At 54.8% G+C, this 20377-nt stretch overlaps 1 protein-coding gene across 2 annotated transcripts in view; it reads right to left on the bottom strand.

The window, feature by feature from the left end:
* Positions 1–20377, bottom strand: part of FAM120B (family with sequence similarity 120 member B) — a 41050-nt gene that overhangs the window by 17370 nt on the left and 3303 nt on the right. For both annotated transcript variants that reach the window (XM_090280108.1, XM_090280107.1), the window contains exons 2-5: positions 14895–16111; positions 9755–9935; positions 3896–3997; positions 2596–2768 (exon numbers count right to left, since the gene is read on the bottom strand). In XM_090280108.1, the coding sequence (XP_090136234.1) occupies positions 2596–2768; positions 3896–3997; positions 9755–9935; positions 14895–16091 (1653 nt within the window). In that variant the 5' untranslated portion in view covers positions 16092–16111. The remainder of the gene's footprint in view (positions 1–2595; positions 2769–3895; positions 3998–9754; positions 9936–14894; positions 16112–20377) is intronic.

The raw sequence follows: 20377 nt of genomic DNA, 5'->3' as shown, positions 1-20377 counted from the left end.
AAACAAGCGGACTCTGCTGAGATACTGGCAGTTTCTGCCTCTGCCCCAACCCCCACTGGTCTGCACAGTCAGAAGCAATGAGGCTTCATTTTCCCTGGTGCTGGGACCGTGAGCTGCGAGGTCAGGAGCTGGAACGCTCCCCAGGTGTCCCTCCTGACTTTTTAAAACGTGTGACTGCACTTTCTGCCGGCCTGCTGCTGCTGCTGCCACCACCACACCGTGTCCTCTCCGCCCCTCCTACCTGTCTGGGTGAGTATTTCTTCTTTATATCTTTGTTTGCTGGGCTTCCAAGCAGCTCAATTTTCTGGAATTCTGGTTGTCTCTAGTTTTGAGGTAGTTGTATTCCTTCTTAGTTGTGGTGGGAGATGCAGCGTGTCTGTCTACGCCTCTTATCTTGGCCGGAAGTCTGAACTCCAGGAAGGCTGGTTTTAAACACTAACCTATGGGCACAGAGGAACGATGCTCTGCCTTGGTTTTTCAGTCCCTGGCTTCTGGCCGCTGTCTTCAGTTCACAAATCTCAAAAGCCAGATTCCTAGTAACACCCATTTTTTATAATTTCACATATGGATATTATCTTTAAAATATTTGCTCTACTGTCAATTGTTTTAAATATCCACTTTCTCTGATGGACCCTGCCCTTCCAGAGGCTTTTCTCAAATGGTGGGACTAGTTTCTGTGCAGGTTTTTCCACTGAACAGAACGTGCTTTGGTCCCAGGTGACACAAAGGCCTAACGCGGGCACAGCTGCATTGGTGGGACCCTCCCACCAGTGCACCTTCTCGGCCTTCCTCACCCCGGTGAGGAGCACTGGGAACGATGGTCAGGACCCTCCCGCTCTCAAGACACCACTGTGGCCCCTTGGTGTTCGCCAGTTTTAAAAAGTTCCAACACATGTGTCCTTTACAGTCACACCAACATCAAACGTGCCTCATGCTAACTTTCACTGAAAAGATTTTTATTTAAAAGGCAAGTATTAGAAGGAAAAAGATGGAATGGGAGCTCCCCTGGGATGCTCGCCGTGCTCGGGTCTGGCTGTGCCGCTCTGCGCCAGGGCTGCTGCTGCTGCCGGCGGACTCGGACCCCTGGGCCCTGGCACAGCTGGCGGTGTGGCCGCACAAGGCGCCAGCAACCCCCCCCCTGCAGCTGGGAGCACGACCCCGAGTGCACGTCCTGGGAGCGCTGACATGAGAGCACTTCTCGTCCTGGGTGAGGACACGCAGCCACCACCCCTCGCGCGGCCCGGCCTCCCACAGCCACCGGCAGACGAGCACGTGGCACACGGAGGACTAGCGTGTGATGAGTGTACACTTAATAAACAACATCAAAAGAAAAGTATTTTCAAGCTTAAATACTCACTACCCTGCCACCCTGCATTAATTTGTGCTTTAGCTAAGTCTGGCACAACTGAAGAAGTGCTGCACTGGAGACAGGAGCGCAGGGACTCACGTTCACGCCGGGCGGTGTGACAGCGAGGAAGCAATCCCGCCCCGGCGTGACCTCACCGCGTCCCAGCCAAACGTGCCGGGGAACTGGCTGCAGTACCCAGAGCCAAGCAGACACTGAGAAGGGAAACCGTCGGGTCCCTGAGATGTAACCTCCACCGCTCCTAAGGGGCTCAGGCCTGAGAAGAGAACCGCTCAACCTTCTCTTCCAGGCAGAAGAAAGTGAAGGTCATGCCCCACAGCCCCGGGATCGGGGCGGAGGACAGAAAGACGGCCGGGGATGGGGGCGGGGGCCGAGAAGGCTGTGCGAGTCTGCTTGAGCTACAGAGATGGGACTTTCTGTCACTGCAGCTGTGGCGACGGGGAGACGAAATCATTTTAAAACAGGACAGTGGGGGCAGGGGCTGGGAACTCAAGGGCTTTCAGCTCTGCTTTCACTGGGTGGCCACACACTGTGCGTGCGTGTGTGCGCGTGTGTGCAAACTACTAGGGAGGCAGATCTTCTCACTGGCTTCTGTACTTTTCACATGTAAACGAAGCATAAAATGAATGAAAAAGATGCTGCCAAGCCTGCCGTCAGCTGACCACAGGGGCCCAGCGCAGGAGCAGAGGGCGCTGTCGACACCGGCCGCGCCGGACCTCCTCCCTCCTGGCGCTCCTACAAACCACGTCCATGTTTCTACCTCGGGGGTGTCTGGTAACCCCAGGACGCGATTACCACCCGGCTCTCAGATGGGGGCACCGGTGAGAGGAGCGGATGCATGCGGCTCAGCCACGGTGGAGGGCTCGTCCACATGCGGCCCTGCTCAGGGAAAGCGGGGCCTACAGCCAGGTCAGCTCTAGGGCTGAGCTGGGCCATGCCCTGTACACCCCAAGCCCCAAGAGAAGGGAGCACCCCCGGCAGTGACATGACAGAGGTGGTGGGGGGTGGGGGACTTTGGAAGTAGAACCAGTGAAGGCAGGGTTCCCCGAGCCCGGCATCTCGTGTGCAGCACACGTCTGCACCCCTCACACATGTGACACCTGGCGCTGTCCTTGGGGCGGGAGCTCTGTAAGGAGCTGGTGCTCACAGGCCAGGCCCGGAGGGCACGTGGCACCGCTCGCAAGACGAGGGCAGGGAGGGCACCAAGGCTGGGCCCAGGCCGCGGTTACCTGCACGAATAGGTAGGTGAGGAGGCAGCACAGCGCTTGGAAGGGGCCCTCCAGGGCCTGCAGCTCCTCCCGCGCGGAAGAGAGGTCAAAGCAGGCGAGAAGCGTGTCCACGCGCCGCGCTTGGGTCCCGGGCTCCTGGCTCAGCCACAGCTGCCTCAGGCTAGGCGTCCCCCCTAGACACGAAAGCCCACAGGGCCCCCTCCCATTAGTCTCTGCACCAGCAAGTGGTCCCGTGCTTCCTCCCGGAGGACAGGAAGACAGTGAAGGACACACCCCTCCTCCCTTCCCCACATCTCTGGGCCTTGAAGCTCAGAGGGACCAGGAGGGAAACGCCAGCAGAGCTCCCAGTTCCAAGGTGAGCATCCCTGCCCTTCCCTGAGAACAGTCTGTGTTCTGTGTCCCGAGGGGAGCGAAAGCTTTCTTCCCACCCCCGCTGTGCCCTGTATTAAGAATGCTTTTTGGAGAACGTCCCCAAGAGCTGTCCTGGAATATGAGCGAGGTCCCTGCCACCGTGGGGAGCCGGGCTGAGAAGCCAGCCCCCCCGTCCCCCTGCTCCCACCCCTGCCTGGTGGTGGCCAGACTCTGGGAGCCACGGGACCAGCTGCCGAGCCTGTGAGGCTGCAGCCCCAGCTCTGCTGGCCGTGGTGCGAGGTGTGCGCTGGCCTCCGTGGGCCCCTGGCTCTGGAAGAGAAATCCCTGATACAGAATTTGTGTTTCATTTTTGTCGGCTGTACATGCATTTACATTATTAAAAAAAACAAAAACAGAAAACTCCGTTCTCCTTTACTGAAACCCTGAGAAACGGCACGAGCGGGGGGGAAACTCAGCACAGAAGTGCCAGCAACTCGGGAAGAAAGACCTGTGGCGGCTCGCTCGTGAGGGCGCGTCCCTCTCGTTACGTCTTAGACGCCTGTCACGAGAAGAAGACTTAGTTTCCCAGGTACATTAACTCGCCGTTCCTTAGAACACGCCTCCAGCAGTGCGAAGGAAGGGGTGATGCCAGCGGAGCATCGAGAACCCCGTCCTGCAAACTCAGTGGGTTGGGCTCTGGGGTCTGCTGGCAACGGGCCCCGGCCTCCCTCTTCCCGGATACCCCGCCTTCTGAGACTGTGAGCAGAGCCAGACGCAGGCCCCCTAGCCCGGCCCCCCATGAGAACAGAGGCCCCCGTCTGGGGCCCAGGCTGACATGAAAACGAGGGCACATGCAGTTTCGGAAAACCGTTTCCACGGCGAGCCCACGGCCGCACTCGCTGCACAGGGCACATGGGTCCGCGGCATGCTGGTCCCCGGGTTTCTGTACCTGGGATGCTCATCTGCAGAGGCCTGACGAGGTCCGGGTGTCTCAGTGGGTTCCCAGAGTACACGAACCACTCCCGGACAGGGGGACAGCTGCCGGCGCCACCTGAGCAAAGACAGGCTGTGTGAGCAGATGCCCGCAAGGGCCACACGTCCCCAGGCTGATGGTAACCGACCGCGCTCTGCCAGGACCGGACACCCCAAGCCTCCGCAAGAGGGGGAAAGGGCGCGCAGAGGCCACGACGTGCCGGTGATGCTCCCAGAGAACAGGCTGCGCGGTGTGGGCAGTGTCCTCAGCTGGACACAGTCAGTTGGTGGCACAACTCTCACTTCCATCCAGGTCACCCTCCCACAGTGACAGCTCCCCGCTCCTTCCAAGCCCAGAGAAGATGCAGAGGGTTATCTAAGCTCCCCTTAAAATAACAGTAACAATAAACCTACTTTCCTGGAAAGCCCTAGAGTCTGGCCCTTCCTCTGGGGTGCCGCTTCATCTCAGAGGTTTTAATCTGACCTCGCTTTGAAAACACAGCAGCCCCTCTCTGTATCGCGGGTCACTTATCGCGGCCTCCTACATCGCGGGATTTTAAAAATATTACATTTAATTATCGCAGATTTTTCGCTGTATCACGGGACTTTGCGGCACTGTATACGCATGTTGTTAAAGTGACGCAGGTTTAAGAGTGTAGCATAAATGTAAGGTTCCTACTTTGCAGGGGGGTCTGGAACGTAACACCCGCGATAAGCGAGGGGATACTGTATAGCAGAAACGTCTGCAATAATTTGGTTTGTCTGAATTAAGATGAAGTAATCTGAATGCCGATGTATCAAGAAAAAAAGAGGAAATACAATCGGGCAGTCACCAAAAGGAAAGGCTGGTCCTTCTCCCTGGACTTCGGACTGGCTGGGCTCTGAGTTCAGAGCGGAGCGACGGCTTGCGGAGAGCCCTCTGCCAGGCCGCCTCGCCCTCACCCTGTGCCGTCCCCCACGCAGAGGAAGAAGGGCCCAGACCTCCTCCTGCTAACTCCCTCAGGACAGACCCCCTCACGGACACCAAGGTGTATTCCTTGGCGCAAATGGGGCAACTGCCTGCACTCTGACCCCTCCCCGCAGAAACCCTGCCAGGCCCCGGGACCGACCCCTCTCACGACCTGCGCCAGCGGCACGTGCAGCGCGTGCACGGGGCGGGAAGAGAAGAGAAGCAACGTGGGCTTGAGCCTCTCAATTACTGGCAGTTTCAAGTTTGCAACAGTCCTCTAGGCTTTTTGAAAAGTAATCAGCGGTTCTGTAATATTTTATGCTGCTGTTTAATCTGTGCGTGTGTGTGGTCGTGGTGCTTTAAAAAACAGTAACTTCCCATTCTTTTCTGTGCATTTTTTAAAGGTTGCCTTCTAGGTCAGCACCCAGGACTGTAACGGGCGTGTGCCTGGCAGGCACTCCGTGTAGGTGCCACACTGACCGTTCACCTGTGGGCTGAACACCAATCTCACGGCCAGCAGCCCACCCTGCCCCCACGGGACCCCAGAACGCCCATCGGGAACTGAGGAGATGGTGACCAGGAGCGGGCGGCCACACACTGCCAGCGGCTGCCGTGTGCACGGGCTCTCCTGTAGCACCGCTGACCGCTGAGGCCTAAAGGAGGAGGCTCCCTGGCTCCTGACGCTGACCAGGCTTCATGGCGACTGAGGCCGATATGACCAGGGCAGCCTGGGGACGAGGCCTGGCGGGCTAAGGGTGCACGGTGCCAGGGTCCCCTGTGTCTGGCTACAATGCCACCCAGCTGTCCAAACGCCACACATTCAACTATAAGACACCTGTAGGGGCGACCCCAGTCAATGACGCCACACAACCAGACCTGGAGCGTCCACACTGTCCCCACACCGAGGGACTCTGAAGTATCCAGGTGCCACCGTTCAGTTCCTGGGACTCTGGCGTCTGCAGAGCGTGCAGAGCTGTGCAGGTTTAAGAACCTGCTCTTGGGCCTCGAGTCTCCACCAGGGAGCTACAGGTCCCTTGACCCCAGCCCCACTTTATAGCAGGGAGAGGGGAGATTAGACAAATAGCTGAACCCTGGCTGGGGGCTCAGCTGGTGGGGGTGTTGTTCCTATGCAACGTAAGGCTGCGGGTTCGATGCCCAGGCAGGGCACATACACAGGCTGCTAGTTTGGTCCCCAGCTGGGGCGCGTATGGGAGGCAACCTACGGGTGTTTCTCTCACATCAACGTTTCTCTCCCTCTCTCTCTAATCAATAAACACATCCTCAGGTGAGAATTAAAAAAAAGTCCGTACCTTTAAAAAACCAGCTGAAAACCACTGATCTGAGATGATAACCTCACAGGGTGGGTTAAGAGCCGACCACACGTGGCAGAAGAAGGGTGGGCGGAACGTGCCCCAGAGGGAGTCACAGAGAGACCGGGTTTCCTGAGGGGCTCCAGGGTGTCGCCCAGAGGGACAGGTGAAAGAGACGGAGACAGGAAACAATATTTGACAGAATAACACTCATTTTTCCCCAAATTTGACAGAAAATACAAACAGGCCCAAGAGGCTCAGGAATCCCAAGCACAATAAACAGAGAAAGCCACTCCAAAGCGTGATATGAACAAACTGCTGAAAACCAGTGACCAGCAGAAGAGCCCCAGGCCTGGGGAAGACACCCTCGTGACCCATGGGGACCACAGCAAGAGGACCACTGTCATCTCGTGAGAGACAACGAGCCAGGACAGCATAATGACATGTTTAAAGCGCTAAGTAAAAAATACCTAAAATTCTACATCCAGCCAAATTATCCTTCTGAAATAAATATACTTTCAGGAAAAAACCAGAGAAATAAAATGAGCACCACAAGACATGTAAAAGCGAACTTGGATTCACACAAGGAGGCTGAGGGCGACGGGAGAGGTGCACGTGCGTGACTTCTTCTCGGGTCAGTGCCTGTTGAGAGACGCGTGGCTGCCGGAAGGACGAGACGGGCCAGGAACTGCCCCGGGGCCGTCGGGCCCGGTTATTTCTGCGGTCTGAACCTCAGCAGTGCTCTGCACACAACTACAGATGATCAAAAAATTACCAAAGGAAGACTCCACGACACTGGAGATCAGATAAAATTCATGTTTTGTGACGTGGGAAAGGAAAGCTCTACCAGCATACGCCACCCGCCACCCGCCACCGGCCTGTGGCTGCTGCTGCTGGCAGCTGGGCCAGCACTGACGGTTATGACGCGTGGGGGCCTCGGAGCCTGAAGCAGTTCCCACCACGCCCTGCACAGCCTGCCAGCCCCGCGTTTAAAGCAAAAATAAGATCCTGTATTAGGGGGTTTAAAATATATGTATAATCTCAAAAAGTTTTACATACATATATGTTTCCGTTTAAGTAACACTTTCAAAATGACCAAAACACAGAGACGGAGGACAGACGGGGTCAGCACCAGGGGACGGGGACGGAAGGCAGGACTCCAGGAGGCAGCAGAGGGAGCTCCTTTGTGGTGACGGGCAGCTCTGCATCTTGATGTGGGTACAAACACACAGAGCTCACAGGGAGGATGTAAAACGCGACAGAAAATTGACGAGCGCTGCCCTGGCCAGTGGGGCTCAGCGGGCTGTGTGTTGTCCCACAAACCGCAAGGTCTCCGGTGGGATTCCTGGTTGGGGCACAGGCCTGGGGTGCAGGTTTGGTCCCCGGTCAGGGAGCCTTCAGAAGGCAACCAACTGTTTCCCTCCCTCCCTTCCCCTCTCTCTAAAAAAGTTTAAAAATAAAATAAATATTTTAAAAACCTTTAAGAAACCAAGTAAGGTCAGCAGTCCGGTGACCAGTCCTGTACCAATATCAATGTCCTGCTTCCTACTGCACTTTATGACACAGGACGTCACCTCGGGGGACACTGGGCAGAGCCTAAGTGGAAGCCCACACATTACTTTTGCAACTCCCGAGCGTGTATAATGATTTAAAAATAAAACTTTTAAAAATACACAGACGACATAAAGCAACAATAGCAAAAGTGATGGCGCCGCCGCCAGTGCACCGCTGTGGTTTTCGTGTTACGCTCACAGCACAACAGGGTGTGCAGGCAGACTGGGGTCACTGGAAGAACATTACCAGCCCGAGAGCAGCCACTACTAAAAGTAACAGGTGAATCTAACAATCCCGAAGGAAACATAAAACAGAATACTAAAAAGTATTCAGTTGATTCAAAAGAAGTCAGAGGAGACACCGAGGAGGAGAAAACACAGCAGAGAACAAAATGGAGGACTTGAGCCCGGTCATGTCAACAATCACATTAAACGGAAATGACATGAACGTTCCAATTAAAGACAGAGATTCTCAGACAACATGCTGCTTAAGAGAGCTATGCTTTCACTATTAGAAAGCATTTTACAGTTAAAGGGGTAGAAAAGGACATGCCACGCAAACCACCCTGAGAAGACCGGCGGGCATACACGAGTATCAGACGCCGCCAAGTTCAAGACAAGGCACATCAGCGAGTCTTAAACACGGGAAACCTCACCATGTTGTGGGGGCAGTTCATTGACAAACATAACAACCCTCAACATATAGGGACCTAACAATGGAACTTCAAAGCTAGCTGAAGCAGGAACTAACAAAACTGGACATGTTAAAAAAAAAATCCACAATAACATCTGAAGATTTCAACACCCTTTTCTTAAGGAGAACACGCCAACAGAACACTGGGTGCAAGCCTTGAACAGCCCTGCTCGTGCTCCCGATGCTCACGGGACACTGTACGACATGTGGGCTTTTCACGCACACCTGGAGTAACAAGCCAAGCCACGCAGGTGACACGAAGCACGCTTCATCGTCCCTGCCATCAATCAGCAACAGCATTTTAGGGTCACACTCCAATACCGTACACGAATAAGGCAGAAAGCCAAGAAGCAGAGAAAGAAAGAAGGAAAAGAAAGACCACCTATGAAGACAAGTTCCCCTGCAGTAAGTTTCCCGTGCCTGTAAATTCAGTGCGTCAATGAAGTATGAAGTCTGAGCATTTTAGTTTATGCATTTTAACCTCACGTAATAAAGTACAGCTGGTTCCTGAACAGATGAGCTTGGGCTGCAGAGTCCACGGGTACGCAGATTTCGGGAGTGGACCTGCGCAGTGCAAACCCTGGCGTCCGAGGGCAGGGCACGCAGAGGCCACGCGGATTTCTGACTGTGGGGGCGGCGCCTCTGAATCCTGAACTGTCTTGTTCAAGAGTCACCTGGACTCTAAGGACAATTCCAGGCCAATACTATTCTGTACTGTAAACTTTTTCATGATGAGAACACCATTTGTCTAATCAGTCAGTGTGCAGTCACTTATGTTCAGAAACGGGGGCAGGGCCATACATGAAAAAGCTAAGCAATATTTGGTCCCAAAGCTGCTTACGTCGGCTCTTCTGTTTGTTTTTAAACCAGCTTCTTTCTCATCACCGGTCACATCAGACCACGACAGTGCGGTCGGCCCATCTCAGGTGAGCAAGGCCCCCCAGGTCCCTGTGTGAGGGGCTCTGGCCACCGATGTCCTCTCCCTCTGCTGCTGCTGCACAGCAGACGTAGAGCGGGAAGACACGTGCACTTCATTACAAACAGCCTAAACGAAAGCTTTGTTTATATTTTAAGCATACCCGCACTCCTACAGGAGGAAGGGGTTTTCACACACTTTTTAAAAAGCACAGGTCCTTCGAGGGCACCGAACACATTTACAGAAAGTGCTTTTTCAATGACCGCTGACCACCTGCTGGCAGGTCAGACGGAAGTGTCACAGCACTGACCCCAGCTTTGCATGACGTCCATGTGCTCCGCTACAGACTCCGCAGAGGGACACCCGCGCCTGAGCCGTGGCCGGGTCCTCACCGGGCCAGGGTCCCCGACTCACCTGGACTGTCTGCCAGCAGCAGGGAGTAGACGCGCTGCCGCACTGGGCGGTAGACGAAGGCCTGGCTGGGCAGGGCCTGGTCTAGTTCGTCCTCTAAGGTGTTGCTGCACTCGAGCTCCCCGCTGGCCATGACGTTGTACACCAGGTAGCTCTCCGCCTGGACGTGATGGGCTCTGGCGACCTGCTCAAGTTCACACACAGTGGGTTTCCCCTCGAAAACCAGAACAGCCTTTACATAGAAAACGGAAGCCCCTATGTCACACACCAGGGCTCTTAGACTCAGCAATGAAATAACTGTCCCCCAAATGCAGGCTGGCACCCGTGCTTTCAGGCTACGGCTCTGTTGCTCCTTGTCCTCCAGTCCCCAAGCACCCGACAGACTCCCTGACTCCGTAGCACGGTCCTCTGTCCATCTGAGAGGAAGGTGCTGGACGGGGCTCGCCTCTCCCCGCCACCCACAAACACAGCTCCCACCATGGCGCCTAAGCCTCTGAACGGCGGCCACAGTCTTCACACAAATGGTCAGGGTCCCTCAACCCCGCCCCCGCCACGCCGTCTCTGCCTCACACAGCCTGCCATCACCAGGCACACGCACGCCTGAGCCCAACGTGCGTCCCAGCCTCCCACTCAGCCAACCCCTCCCCCTGAAGGGTCCCCACCAGCGTCCCCCTCTCTGGAAGCCCCCTGCTCCCCCCCTGCGGGGTCCGTTTTCTCGTCTGATCTCCGAACTGCCACTTCCTTGGGAGGAGAAAATGTCACACGCATTCCTGTGCTCACGCACTTGAAGCCCTCGAGCTGAGCACGTCTGCTCCCGCCCTGCGACGCCTGGGCCCGCGGCAGGCAGATGTGTGGTTTCAATGACCCCGCATTCTCAGCAGGGGTTAAAGTCAGCGGGGCCACGATAACCCCCACACAGGCTTTACTTTTGCAGGAAGGACATCCTTATTACCGCAGGAGTAGGCTAATCTACATCGCCACCCAACACGTGAGTCCAGACAGCCCACAGCAGCTGAACTGTGGCATGAGGGTCCCCCGGAATGTCAACACCTGCGACTCCGACCGTCTCCCTGCTTACACACCTTATGCTGATTCATTACTGGAGCCTTGAGTCTTAGTCTCTCTATTCCTCACCTTCTCCATATAAAACAGGTTTAATTAAAAGTGCTGACCTCACCGAGGGCCAAACATCGACAAGGACATGTGCTCAGCCTGGCGCTCTGTGTGCTCACGTGTGCGGACTCGCTGGCGGGCCAGAGAGACGACAGTGCTGTCACCGCTGACATTTCTCTCAGTCAGACGGGGGGACAGGCTGGCAGCTTGCAGGGCGGCACGGCCCGAAGCACGACTTTAAGGAGCTATTACCTGATACGCGAACCAGCTGATGGTTATCAGAAGTGACCTATTTCTCCACGTGATCCCTCAAGACACAGAACCTATCAGAAATGTTGGTTATTTATTTCATAATCCTTTCACAGCTATAGCTTCTAATTTATTCTCCTCTTCCCTCTCCCACCATTTCTGATTCTTTTTATTTCAAAAAAACTGGTATTCTGACAAATCTATCTAGGAAGTTATAAATTATATTTATCCTGCCAAGAAATCTTAAATTTTGGCAACTATGCGGATTTTGAGATGGAATATTCTTGGGCGGGTATACAGAGGGTTTTCAAATAAGCTCTCTAAATTATAATTTTAATCCATTAATCAGCGCAGTATCATCTAGGAAGTGGCTTCTCTCTCTGCCCTTCACTGCAGCCAGAGGCTTTCTGCCCTGGGAGAGCCCTCACGTACTCGCTCAGTCCGACAGGACATACATGCACGGACACACGGGGCGGGGTGACGTTCAGTTAAACACACACGTGCTCAAGTTCCGGCTGCCTGGCTGATGGGGCTGGGAGATGCCACTGAAATACATTTTCAAGGTAAAATGTAAAGGGACCTTAAGAAACTTCCATTTATTTTCAAAGACACAGTCCACCGCCCAGGAGGGCACCTTGCTCTCTTGCCTGTGGCAGCCAACCAGGATTCCCCTGGCCCGGGCCCCCCAGGCACGGCCTCGGCCAGACATCCTGCCTGCAGAAGCAGCACAGGCTCCGGTCCACTGCTCGCTAAGGCCACCCAAACCTCCCACTGCTTCTCCCAGTCCTGACCCGATCAGTCCCCCCTCTGTGCCAGCGACACCCTGGCCTTCTCTCCTGCTCCTCAAACCTGCCTCCTGGGTCTTCTGCTGTGGTCTACCCGGCCCCTGCCCCCTTGCACCTCTCGGTGCCACACTCCTCCAGGCTCCACACTGGTCTCCTGCCAGGATGGTGTCCACGCCCAGACAGGACAATGTGCAGATGCCTGTGTGCTGCCCAGAAGCAGAGGTGGAGGCCCCACCTGAGTGCCCCATGGCTGCCTGTGAATCCTCTCCTCCTGCCCCAGGGCAAGGCTTGCTTTTCATTGTTTCCTCCTGAGGCTTGTCTATTCCGCTGCCCCCACCCTCCTTCCAGCTCCTATGACGCGCGTCTGGTCTCTGCACTGGTCACTTAGTCCCTTCTCTGCACTGTCACCAGTGTGTCAAATGACAAAGTGTGACAATAGCACACTCTTGCTCAGATCTCCAATACTCACCCGAGGAGTACAAAAGCTAAGTCCTGCGTCCTTTCAGAAACACGGCTGCTCTCTGTGGTCTGACCTCCTCTGCTGGCCCTGCCCTTGCAAGAAACTGGGTGAGATGGCCAGGATGCCCACTCACAGCCAAGGCCACCAGTGGGTCCTGTCGGGGGCAGGTGCACACCCAGGCTCACAGAGCAGAGCTGAGTCCAGGGAGGACGCGTGTGTGACCACAGAGACGGGGATGAAGTGTGGTAGGAGGTGGCAGGAAGAAGCAGAGGGCCTGGGCGGCACCATGAAGGCTGGCAGGTGGCCAAACCGCAGCCTCCCTGGTTCTGCTCGGGGCTCTTGCTGCCTCTGTGCCTTTCTCCTCCCGTCCTTCTGGCTCCACAGGCCACCTGAGAGGCCACCTCCACTCTCATGCTCCTAGACTACCGACCACGACTGTCTACTCACTCTCCAGGGGCCAATGAGCTTCCAGACCAGCACGGATGGCAGGCGTGATCTTGCAGAATCAAACTTGCAGTCAAAGGCTTGGGTGCACACAGGGGTCTGCTAAGTCCTAGTCTGTGACCACACACGATGCCATGTGACCTTTCACACCTGTGTCCCCAGGTAAGAAGAGAAACAAGTGTGTCTAGCAGCAGAGCTGCATGAGAACTTAAGGAGATAATGTGAGGGATGATAATTACAACCAGCTACACAAAGATCAGCTCTGCATGGTCCCCATTAAATGCATTCCTCTAGCCAACCTGCACCATATAACGGAAAAAACTTAAGCCAAGTCCAGAGCCAGAGCTTCTCAGTGCGTTCTCCACGCTCCTTTCTGTGTCTCTGACTCTGCGGGTCGAGCCAACAACCCCACCTTCCTCCCACACAGAACCCCTCCCTTTCTACGCCCGTCGGCGCCGGCCCGTGGCGTCCCGCTGTCCCTGCTCCTCCCATTTCCAGCTGACATTCTTTGTCCCTCACAAACGGCGTAAGAAACACTTCCAGACAGAACTGTCTGAATTGCTTAATACCTTTTCACCTGTAACTCTCCTAAAGTGTGTATTATAGTCTATTTTTATTACAATTTTCTGCTAGTAAATTAGTTTATCTCCTACAGCCTACGTAACAGAGAAAAGAACCTAGAGCTGAAAGAGAAAGGGAATAAAGACTTCATTCCAGATCTAAAGAGCAGCTGCTACAACACAGTGTGACAGGCACAGGGAGTCGCGGTGAGGGGAACCAGAGAGATCCTGCTCTGCCGTCACTGCCACCGCCCAGCAGGAGGATATCAGCCAGACATGCAATTCTAGTGGGCGTGTGTGACAAATGTCAGACACAGCGTGGGCACCACTGGGGCTCGGGGTCTTCTCTGAGGTTGTGAGGAAAATGATCAGTGACTAGCAGGGAGGCAGGATGGCAGGGGTGAGGAGCTGGCGGGCCACATCCCCTCGTTCAGTGAGTTTCTATCCTGAGTGGCTGTTTGGTGCCGCCAGGCTTTGTCCTGCATGCAGCATGACAAATGACCTGGACGGGAAGCAGTCTGCCCAGGGAGTCTCAGCGATTAGTGCAGCAGTGCAGATAAGACGGCCTGGACTGAAGTAACAGGCCTTGGGGGAACCGCTTAGGTAATACGGGGAGCCAATTCCTAGGTTTGTAACTTGTGTAACAGATGGGAGACAGTGGCACTCACGGTGTCAGAACAAGGAAAGGTGTGTGCGTGATGCCATGGGTTTGGTTTTGAACTTGAGGGGCCTGTGGGTGTTCCTATGGACGTGCCCCTCATCTGTAACAGGACCTCACGTATCAGGGGTTGACAAACAGTGGTCCTCCCATCAAAAACCCTTCAGGGCTCTTACTGCTTTCAAAATTAAGTCTATTCCTGGTGTGGAATTCAGTTGTCTTCACCATCTGGCTGCGGTCCACCTCTTCTGGGTTATTCTCCCCACTTCTCCCCTTAAACCCCGCCCTCCAGCCTACTGTGCCCAGGTGACATGGTTCCAAACTCTATACCTTTCTGCCCACGACCGGCAAGTCTTTGCCTGTTCAAAGCACACATTGGCCTCACCAAGGTCTGGCTCCACTACTGCCTCTTCTGTGAGCTTCTCTCCCTTAACCCACGGTCTGTCCCCCAAATTCCCAGCGCCCCCTCTGTACCACTCACACACCAGTATCCGACGTCGTTTACCACCCTGGCCAGTGGAGCGCAGTGGGTTGGGCGTTGTCCTGCAAACCAAAAGGTCGCAGGTTCGTTTTCCGGTCGGGGCGCAGGCCTGGGCTGTGGCTTTGGTGCTGCTCTCCTGCATCAATGTTTGTTGCCCTTTCCCCCCTCCCTCCCCCTCGCTCTAGAATCAATAAAAGAAAAATTTTTAAAGGATATGGTTCATAATGAGTCGTGATTTTCACGACTCATGTCATTCTTCTGAACTAAACTCTAGGGTCCTGCTCTGTGTCCCCACAGTGCCTCAGCCACTGGAGGTGGTCAACACTCATGACCCCTCGGTGGATCTGATTGTCCATTAGGATGTATTAGATTTGGGTGGGCCTATCTACATACCTTTAAGATTTCAGTGTCTGAAACCATGGTTACTTGTTCCTTGATTTCAGGCTCCACGTTTGTGGAAACTTCTTGTTTGGATTCGGGGTCTGAACTCACGAGAGTTTCTTGCTTGGACCCAGGGTCTGAACTCATGGGAACCTCTTGCTTAGATTCAGGGTCTGCACAAATGGAAAGTTCTTGCTTGGACTCAGGGTCTGAACTCACAGGAATTTCTTGCTTGTCTAAAGTTGTTATAACTTTGGGTTTTGGGGAAATCCATGGAGATTTCTGTCCTGGCAAAAGATATGATGTCATTGCTTTATAAAAAAGAGCTTTGTTTGGTCCCAAAGGCAACATCTCTTCCAGCTTTTTCTCACCCTGATGCAAGCGAAGAACCTGAGATATGTGATCTGCCACAGCCACGATGACACTGCCTTTCCTGTCACAGTTCTCTCTGACAGACGTATAGGAAGACAAGCACTTGTTCCGGAAGGTCTCGAACGTGCCTTCCGGGACTATGTCATTGCCCAGCAGGCAGGCCAGGAGGGGAAGGTCTGGCAGGCCGAGGCCCAGACTCTCACAGAGCTTCTGCCTGCAGAACATGACGGTGGTGAGGCTGTCCAGGCAGAGCTCACTGATCGAAAGGTAGGGGCAGGTGTCGTAAATCAGGTAGTCGGTGTCCTCTCCCAGAATCCCCAGACACTTATTCTGGAGGCCGTAGGCAGCCACCTCATAGTCAGCCTCCTGCAGGGAGCACACTGTGTCCTGACCCAGAGTCTTCAGGGCGAAGCGCGTGAAAATGGCCAGGCCCGAGGGGATGAAGAACATGTTTCTGCCGGGCTGCTCCCTGTGCGCCTTGATGTAACGGAAAATCCTGGCTATCTCCCGGTTGTTCCTGAGCCTGCGTTTCACCCACACGTCTCGCTTGTCCTGCTCCACCATGCCATCAAAGAAGAACACCAGCTTGATGCCGACCGCAGCAAACGTTCTAACAAAATCTCGCAAAGCAGAGAAGTACTCCTTCCACTGGCCGCCACACACCCAGGACTCGGGAGTGTACCAGTGCCGGAGACAGCACATGGCGTCCACCACGATGGTGGGCGTGCAGCCGGGGTGCTCGCTGCGGCGCTGCTCGGCCAGCTCTCGGAGGTCCACCCTCGTGCAGACATGCGGGCAGCTGCTTCCCACAAACCCCTGCAGGCCTCGCACACCCATGACCGGACTCCTGGGGGGATCTGCAGAGGAAAGCAATCAGTTATTATGGTGCTATCAGCAGACACGTGGCTCTTTCCACAGCCCACACAGGACAGTGCTGCACGTCCACTTTCTATCAGGGGCCTAACGAGGTCCATGGAAAACACATGAGGAACTTTATCTGCGTTGGACTTTCACGAAGACAATGTCATGTAGCATCTTTTAAGATTTTAATTAAGACTATTAGTCAAGAGATTTCTCCACTGAATTGTAAAGCAGCTAAAAGTTTTCAAACAAGTAATATTTCCAATCTAGGAACCCAAAGAGAAATTAACTTCGAAAACCTAAAACATAAACTGGTATTTCTCAAAATAATTTTGCTGAGTGAAAGAAGCCAAACGCCCCCGCTAAAGTACACACTGTATGATTCCATTCATATAAAATTCTACTTCATTAGGAGCTGAGCTCATTGGTGGCAACAGAGAGCCTATCGGGGGTCACATGGGTGGGGCAGGTGGGAGGGCGGGGTTTCTGGAGGGGAGACTTGGGGAGGTGGATCCATTTGCTGCCTTGGTTGTGGTGATGGTGTCATGGGCGAACACGTTAAACTGCAAGTTCTACGCACATGCAGCTCTCGGCATGTGGACCACACCTCAGTAACGGGCTGGGCCTGAACACGGTGGGGGTGGGGCATGACCACCTGCACGGTGGGAAACCTGCGCACAGCTCAGGCTGGCCTTCCTTCCGCCCACACAGGTCCCCAACCGCAGGCCCCCCACACAGCACTTGAAGCTCACTGCCACCGTGTTGGCGCTGCCAGCATCTGAGGTGGTGAACAACTCTGAATGGAAACTGCCCTTTAGAAAATGTTGTTCAAAGAGGCAGAATTCAGAATCCGAAAGAAATCTACGCAGAGGACTTTATAAGAGGTCCTCACGTAATTAAAGGTGTAACCTAAGACATTACGGAGCAGGTAGCAACATCCATCGAAGGTCAGAAAAAATTCCAGGATCACATCTTTCATCTTAGTCCTTTCACTTGGGCTTGCAGAGCTGTCAGGGCTCTGTGTCCTCTGATAAAACAAAAACCCTCGTTATGCAAAAGGCAGCACAGAGCACACAAGCCTCTCCTCCGGTCCCTCCAACAGCTCCAGGCAAACAACTGTAAGCTCTCCTTCACAAATAAGGACGCCAAACAAATGCCCAGGTTAAGAAAAGGCACTGGCACCGGGCTGTCACGTGTGAATCACTGCCTGTCATGGACACTGGCCCTATCAGAATTTGAAGCTACCTGTTTAATAGCCACTAAGGGAAAAAGACAGACGCCGAGCGGATACAGGTCCCACACACTCAGGCTGGAGCTCAGAGAAGCCTCTCTCATTAAGGCACGAACTCATGGGCCACACGCAGCCCATGGCAGCGCTTTCGTGGGCGTGGCGTTTACTGAGGGCTTGTCATAAGGCACGCGGCTTCCGGAGCAGACGGGACTTGATGACATTATCTGTAAGGCTCCGGTGGGGGCCTCAGGCACGGGCCCTGCGCTAGGACGGGGGCCCCGTGCTTCTGAAGCAGAGGGGTTTTCTCCCATTCCAGTGGCGGTAGGCACAGGTCTGGGAAGGACAGAGAGCGGTCACCGTGCTTGGACTTCTCAAACTCCGGGCCATCGCTCCAAGCTGCGCTTTGAGAAAAGCAGGCCTGTGAGGTTCGCTGATGATGAGCAAAGCAAACCTCACAAACGGGGAGCGTGACTCAGTTTCCACTTCTTCACCAGGCTCAGGCTGGGTGCTGCCAACCCCCCCACCAACAGCCAGAGGGAATGCAGTCCAGCCTGCCTTCACCCCGAGCTCCCACAGGCCGGGTCCCCCCTTGTGCCGTGGCCAGGCCACGTGCGTGCTGGCTGCCTTCCCTCACCAAAAAAAAGGGATTTTTGTTTCGAGCATTTTCTACTGAAACGGCAATGGCAACACTGAGTTTCCAAAGACACTCTGCTCTTTATGTTACCAGGAGTCGGGCTCAGCCAGGCTTTGCTTTCATTCGAACGCTTTTCCTCCTTTCCCACCCAGCAGTGAAAAGCCCCCTATTCTAGGTGAACACGCACTGGGGTTTCCTCTTTCAGGCGGCCAATGGCTCCCATTTCGAATCACAAATCACCCCAGGAACGCCGCCTCACAGCGCTCTTCCACGGCGCCTGCGCAGAAAAACCCAGACCCACAAAGGCTTGGAAACCGGGGATATCGGGGGCCCCTCCCTGTTTCAGCTCGAGGAGTCTAACCGCCCCCGCCCCCCAGTCAAAGCCGGCAGTGAGGCGGAAACAAGGTGCTTCACAGGGTAATTCTGTGGACACTAACTTTTTAAATAATTGTTTTGTTTTTTAAGCCTTTTATTCTACCTGTAAATTATAAGGAAATTTTCACTGTTTAGAAAGGAAACAGGAGCCACGTCTCACTCAGTAGGAGTCTTACTGCCCAGAATACAGCCTGGGCATCGGTCCTCCCCCGACGAGCCTCTCCAGGGCAGACACGTCCCCCCCATCGTGCGCCCAACACCCAGCACCTCCGCCACACAGGGGCCCAGGCTTTGTGAACCAATAAACTGATGGCGACATCAGCGGGCAGGTGTACAGACAGAGGTCAGGGATCACCAAGCTGCCAGGCGCCCAACAGAGGCAAAGGAAGAGTCAGAAGCGGAGCCACCTGCAGGCACGCAGGGAGCGTGCCCCCCACCCCCCACGGCGGCCTCACTCCCTGGAATGGCTCCCTTCTCCTGACAGCCACACCAATCCCAGGTATGGGGTCACCAGTCAGTGAGGAAGTGCACAGAGGCCACACAAGTCCAGAAGCTGCTTTATTTACAATCTTTCAATGGAGAGAGAAGTGCAGAGCGGCCTGACTTGGCCACACATCACAGTAGCTGCCACCGACAGGAAGGGCGTGAACACGCGCCCAGCAGATGCAGTGCCAGGACGTGGCCACTGCCCAACGGCTTCAGAGCGTCCCCTCTGCAGGGGGTCTCTGAAGGGCTGGAGGTGACTAAAACAAGCTCCCTCAGGTGGGAGACAAGCAGGTTAATGTCCCACAGAGCAATAAAACCATCACCTTGAATTGTCTATCAAATTTGAATCTCCAGACAGAAACCTAATTAACACGAAACGTCAGTGTTTGGGCTCAGATCAGGAGTGAAGAGGAAAGTCAGAGGTGCACCTTGGTAGGGAACGGCGGTGGGGGACTGTGACCTGGGTGGCGGGGACACAGCGTGCAGTCCTCTCTGTGCTCCGGGCTGGCTGCCCGCGGTCCTCAGTGGGGCCCCTCACGGCTCATGGGGGGCATCTGAATCTGCTCTTCCTCCTCTCCTGTCTACTCCCCCCCCCACCAGAAGTCATTTATGGGGGGGGCCCTTTCAGAGAAGGGCAAGAATAGGGGCTGAGGACTCCAAGAGATTGATCCCACAGCAGCACACAGGACAGTGCTGGCTCGATGGCTATGGAGCACCCATGGGTGCACAACCAGGTAAGTCAACCACAGGTGGCTGCCACGTAGGCAGGCTCCAGAGGGCCACCCCCCAGGGCTCCTTGGACGCTGACAGACGCTCTCAGTGACCAAGCTTCAGTCAGGCTCCTCTGGGCCCTCTGCGAGGCCACGACTCTGGGCTTCCATGCTTGTCCCTTCTTGGTCCAGAGGACGCAAGAATCCTGCTGAGTTAGCGCAGAGGATGCCCTGCCCCCGACACTAGATCAAACTCTTTGCCCCCGCCCTGGCTCTTGCTGGCCCCTCGCTCTGCCTGTCGGCTGTGAACCCCCAGATGACCCTGCTGTATCTGAAATTGAGCCCATCCCTCTCCCCTACGCCAAGCCTTGAACAGCCGTCCCGTTTTACAGGTTAGAGTCAGCAGCTTATTCCAACGAGAAGTGGAAGCCAGCAGCTATCAGGATGCCCTGTGCTGTGCCTGGGTACACGTGCCCAGATGCAGGCGCCCTGGAGGGACCCCTGCAACAGTCTGGCCTTGACCCCTGGTGCCAAGAGCTGACGCACTCAGCAGCTGGTGGCAGTCCCTGTGTGTGTCCCAGCGCCAGTGGCAGATGCTGGGCGGGCCTGCTGATAAGAGGGAAGGCTCTGAGTGAAACTCCACCCCCACCCCTGGGGGGAAACTCTGAGCAAGTTACCTTGTTCTGTAAGCTGCATTTTCTTCTCTGTAAAGTGCACTTTATAAAACCTGCCTCATAGATTGTTGTGATGCAGATTCATTTAGGTTACAAATTTATTCATCAGTTGCCTAAAATTTAGTAAAATCTGCCCAGCATCAAAAGTCTTA

This window comes from Furipterus horrens, unplaced genomic scaffold (assembly GCF_987537825.1).
Source record: "Furipterus horrens unplaced genomic scaffold, mFurHor1.1.pri manual_scaffold_6, whole genome shotgun sequence".
Lineage (NCBI taxonomy): Eukaryota > Metazoa > Chordata > Mammalia > Chiroptera > Furipteridae > Furipterus > Furipterus horrens.
The sequence above is the reverse complement of the archived record's forward strand: the minus strand, read 5'-3'. Positions and strand labels throughout refer to the sequence as shown.